This window comes from Penaeus chinensis, chromosome 5 (assembly GCF_019202785.1).
Source record: "Penaeus chinensis breed Huanghai No. 1 chromosome 5, ASM1920278v2, whole genome shotgun sequence".
NCBI classification, from domain to species: domain Eukaryota; kingdom Metazoa; phylum Arthropoda; class Malacostraca; order Decapoda; family Penaeidae; genus Penaeus; species Penaeus chinensis.
In genome coordinates this window covers 38,006,562-38,011,561 of record NC_061823.1, presented here as the reverse complement: position 1 = coordinate 38,011,561, position 5,000 = coordinate 38,006,562, and the positions used below count along the sequence as shown (strand labels likewise).

General features: G+C 41.7%; 1 protein-coding gene across 1 annotated transcript in view; it reads left to right on the top strand.

Annotated features, from left to right (window-relative positions):
- LOC125025599 (dynein axonemal heavy chain 3-like) overlaps positions 1-5,000 on the top strand; it is an 89,780-nt gene that overhangs the window by 13,403 nt on the left and 71,377 nt on the right. The window contains exons 4-7 of the mRNA XM_047613623.1: positions 27-174; positions 1,496-1,640; positions 2,153-2,247; positions 4,030-4,229. Of these exons, the coding sequence (XP_047469579.1) occupies positions 27-174; positions 1,496-1,640; positions 2,153-2,247; positions 4,030-4,229 (588 nt within the window). The remainder of the gene's footprint in view (positions 1-26; positions 175-1,495; positions 1,641-2,152; positions 2,248-4,029; positions 4,230-5,000) is intronic.

The following is a 5,000-nucleotide window of genomic DNA, read 5'->3' as shown; positions in this document are numbered from 1 at the left end:
ACCTTCTTCCCGACCGCCTCTCTCAGGCTGACCGTGTACCACAAGGAGCTCGAGGACCTGCGCGGGCGAGACAACTTCATCATGAAGGAAATCCGCGTCGACACCATGAAGAGGAACGTGGAGCTGCTCGACCGCCTCACCACGCAGCTGCAGGACGCCAAGGCCGAGCTGCAGGTGAGGCCTTCGAGGGGCCGGCTCAGAGCGCGAGCCCAGGCTTTGAGTTAATGTGTATTTGCGTTTGGTTTGTGTATAATCACACACACACACACACACACACACACACACACACACACACACACACACACACACACACACACACACACACACACACACACACACACACACATGCAAAGTGAGTTCTCGGAGCACACTTGTGCGCGGAGATTCCCGGGAGAGTTATGACTCACAGCCGATTCAAGCATTCGGAATTGCATATGTTGCATATCCTCGCTTGACGCTGCAACCACGTACATGCCCATGCCACTGATTTATTATATTAACACGTGTCCTCTTAATTTAAAGATAAATCAAAGTTAAGAAATAGAGTATAGGTATTACACATTTGCCGAGTGACACATTTGAGTTTATGTTAATCATGCGTTGAGAAATCGCACATGGCAACAAATCTAAAAAAAAATAATACTTTTACATTTATACATTTCATATTTTAATGTCAGAGATTAGAGTAGAATTGTACTCGTAAAATATTAGCTCCGTTTCCCCTGTAATGTTTACAAAACATATACAACCAGAAGGTAAAACTAACAGTATTTGACCAAAAATATACAATACTTACACCGATTTTGCTGTCGAAATTGCTTATAATCTCATATAAAGCAATACCTTCTGAGCTATTTTATGGCAGCAACACGAGAAAAGGACACGCACACACTCGAAGATAACACACTTTTATCCTGTGAATCGGAAGGAGTTAGAATAATCAATTGTATACGCTGCAAATATTATTGCATTTCCTGACCCGTTTATGTGATAGGATTATTGCATCATCACTTCCACTCAGATATCGAGTGCAATGCAAATTATCACGTGTACTTCAGACAATAAATTCAGTTGCAAAAGATCTACCAAATGGTACTTTGGCATAACAGCGCATTATTATTATTATTATTTTTTTTTTTTTTTTTTTTGTGAAAACTCTTAACGATCTATATTAACCACATAGTTACTACAGTTATGCATTAATGTTGGGCTAAGGAGATAAAAGTATTATAAAACTAAATATATGAAAGTACAATTACTTCATGTATTAAATTTAACACAATTGCAGTGGTAATGTATTGCGAATTATTATTCGCGATTTACTGATATCATCACCATTCCCGTTAACATCATCACCACCACCATCATCACCATTATCATCACCAGCACCATCATCGTCACCGTCATCGTCATCGTCATTGTCTTCGTCACCACCACCACCTCATCATCATTACGACCCTTTTAATATCACAATTCCTTTTTCTTTCTTTTACAGGGTATTAACGAGGAGCAGAGTCTGCTGAGCTGGGAGATGACCAAATTCCCGCTCCTGCAGGCGATGGTGGCGCAGAAGGAGCCGTATGACAAACTGTGGCACACGACCTACGATTTCCACCAGAAGTATGAGCAGTGGTACAACGGTGAGATCATACTCGGTGTCCGTTCGGTTATGTGTCTGTGGGATCTGGTTTACTGTCTCTCTCTCTCTCTCTCTCTCTCTCTCTCTCTCTCTCTCTCTCTCTCTCTCTCTCTCTCTCTCACTCTCTCTCACTCACTCTCTCTCTCTTTCTCTCTCTCTCTCTCTCTCTCTCTCTCTCTCTCTCTCTCTTTCTCTTTCTCTCTCTCTCTCTCTCTCTCTCTCTCTCTCTCTCTCTCTCTCTCTCTCTCTCTCTCTCTCTCTCTCTCTCACTTTCTACCTCTCCCCTCCATCTCTCCTCTTTTAATTATTCAACATAGAGACAGAGACAGAAACAGAAACAGAGACAGAGACAGAGAAAACACACACATAAGTAACACGAAAACAGCAACATCATCTAAAATAAACGAATAAATAAATAGCTAACTAAATCATTAAAAAGATAAATAAACCATTGAAATAAGCCCGAATTATCATCCTATCCTTTCTCCCCCCCCCTCCCCTCCTTTCCGCCAGGTCCCTTCGCCGGGCTGGACGCGGAGGCCATCAACGAGGAGGTGGAGGCCATGTGGAAGACGATGTTCAAGCTCACCAAGACGTTCATGGACCAGGTTCTGTTTTTTTATTTTTTATTAGTGATTAGAGGGGGGGAATGAATGATTAAGGGATTAATTGATTAGGTGATTCAATATTTAGAGGATTAGCTCATTAGGTGGTTTGCGGATGAGATGATGAGATATTTAGAGGATTAGGTGATTGAATGATCAGGTGATTAGATATTTAAAGGAGTAGGTGATGAGATATTTAGATGATTAGGTAAGTTGTGGATTGGATGAGTAGATGATTAGGTTATTAAATATTTAAATGACTGGATGATCATGTGGTTCGATGACTATGTGATTAGTAGACTACGTGAGCAGATAATTAAGTGATTATATATGAAGGTGATTAGAGAGAGAGAGAGAGAGAGAGAGAGAGAGAGAGAGAGAGAGAGAGATTGAGAGAGAGAGAAGAAATAAATCGAAGAGAAAGAGAGAGAGAGAGAGAGAGAGAGAGAGAGAGAGAGAGAGAGAGAGAGAGAGAGAGAGAGAGAGAGAGAGAGAGAGAAAGAAGAAATAAATCGTAGAGAGAGAAGAGGAAAAGGAGAGAAGAATAAATCGAAGAGAGAGGGAAGAAGGAGAAAGAGAGATGAGAGGAAAAGAGAAGGGGAGAGAGAGAGAGAGAGAGGAGAGAGAGAAAAATAAATCGAAAAGGGGGAAAGAAGTAGGAGAGAGAAAAAGAAGAGGAGAAAGAGAGAAGGGGAAGAGTAAATTATCGAAAGAAAGAGGAAAGAGAGAGAGAGAAGAGGAGAAGGGAAGATGAGAGGAAGGGAGAAGAAAGAAAAAGGGAAAAAATATAGGAAGAAGAGGTAAGAGAAAAGGGCTCGAGAGGGCTCGTTTTGCATTCATCTCTCTCTAAACTCGGCAGGTCTTTTCCCATGCCTCCCCCACCCACACTCCTCGTCAGGCTTCTCCCTGCTCTTCTCGCCCAGACCGCCCTCGCTACTCCCGCTCCTCGCTCCTCCCATCCCCTCTCTTCTCCGCCCTCGCTCTCTTCGCTAGCCCCCACCCCCACCCACTCCCGCTCTAAAGGCTTCTCTTTCACTGCGTTACTCGGGTCTCGCTCCTTCGCCCTTTCCCAAAACCCTTTCCGCCCATTCCTGGGTAGGGCACTCGCTATTTCTCTCCTTCTGGCTCTCGAATCTCTCTCCTCTCTGCTCTCTCTCCTCTCCTCCCCCCACCCCCTTTCTCCTCTCTCTCACTCCTCACTCACTTTTCGAACTCCTTTTCCTCCCCCCCCTCTCCTCCCTCCTCTCCTCGCTCGCTCTCTCCCATCCCTCAATTTCCTCCCCCCACCCCCCCCAAACCCCCCCCTTAAGTCACTCCCCCTTTGGAGCATAAACTCGACCACTACCAAACCCCACACGACCCGGGTCTGCCTTCCAAGCAACCGGCCGCATGAGGGCGCCCAGTCCCCATAAACGAAGATGCAACGAATATTTTGTCGTCTTCTTCGTGTTTGGTGACGATAGATTTTTTTTTTTTTTTTTTTTTTTTTTTTTTTTTTTTTTTTTTTTTTTTTTTTTTTTTTGTCAAATGGTATTTCGTAATTGCCTGGATTAATCGTTCTATTCGGAGGAGTAATCAGTCTTTTCCAAGGATTAGTCACTCGTATCTAAGGATTCGTCACTTATTTCTGAGGATTAGCCACTCCGTTCCCAGGATTTATCACTCCGTTCCAAAGATTAATCCCATCATTGCCTGGATCAAGCACCCCCTTTCCAGGATGAGTCACTTCATTCAATCCCTCACCTCCGCGACGCCCTCCCTCACGCCCGCGCCTAACCCTTGCAGCTGAGCGAGCACCTGGGGACGGAGCTGAACCTGGCCCCCGAGACGTCCCTGGGAGACATGATCGAGGCTGGCCTGCCCTCGGTGCAGAGGAAGCTGGAGGAGATCAGCCACGCGGCCTCCAAGGAGTTCAGCCTCGAGAAGGCCCTCGAGAAGATGAAGGGCGAGTGGGCCAACGTCGTGTTCGAGTTCAAGCCCTGGAGGTGCGGTCGAGGACGGATTCGCTCTCATTATCTCAGTTTTTATCATTGTTTTATGGTTTTATTTTGTTACTAATTATTATTTCGTTATCTTTTATAATTTGATAATTGTTTTCTTGTTATTTATTCATTCATTTTTGTTTTATACAAATTATTGTCACTATTGTTATTATTTGATTATTTCTCTTATTTATTTCTTCATTTTTGTATTCATATGTTTATTAATGTGTTTATCTATTTATCTATTCCTTCACTTTCGTTTATTTATGATTTATTTCTATTCATTTCGTATCTATTATTCATCTATATCTATTGATATATTTTTATTTATTTTTATATACTTATTTCTTTGTATTCATTTATTATTGACATATTTATTTCTTTTTATATATATTTTTCTATTTCTATTCTTGGATTTGTCTTGTTTTTTTTTTCACGTGTTGGGATTACTTTGGATTTGTTCTGGGATTAAGGAACCGTCAAAATAAATATTTTGTTTTATATAGAATGATGGAACTGATTGTTAATTCATTGATATTCTTTAAATTTTCCTTTTCCGTTTTTGCTTTTATTATGCATGTGATTATTTATCAATAAGGTTATTCGTGTTTACTTTATTTTTAATAAATCTTTATTTAGGTTTCATTGCTTGGTGAGGGAAGGTGAGCTAATAGCCTTAAAACATACGGATTGTAAGTAAACCTCACCAAAAATAATAAAAATTTCCTTAATAGCGATCAAAACTTCCCCCAAAATCCCCTCGAAGAAGCTCAA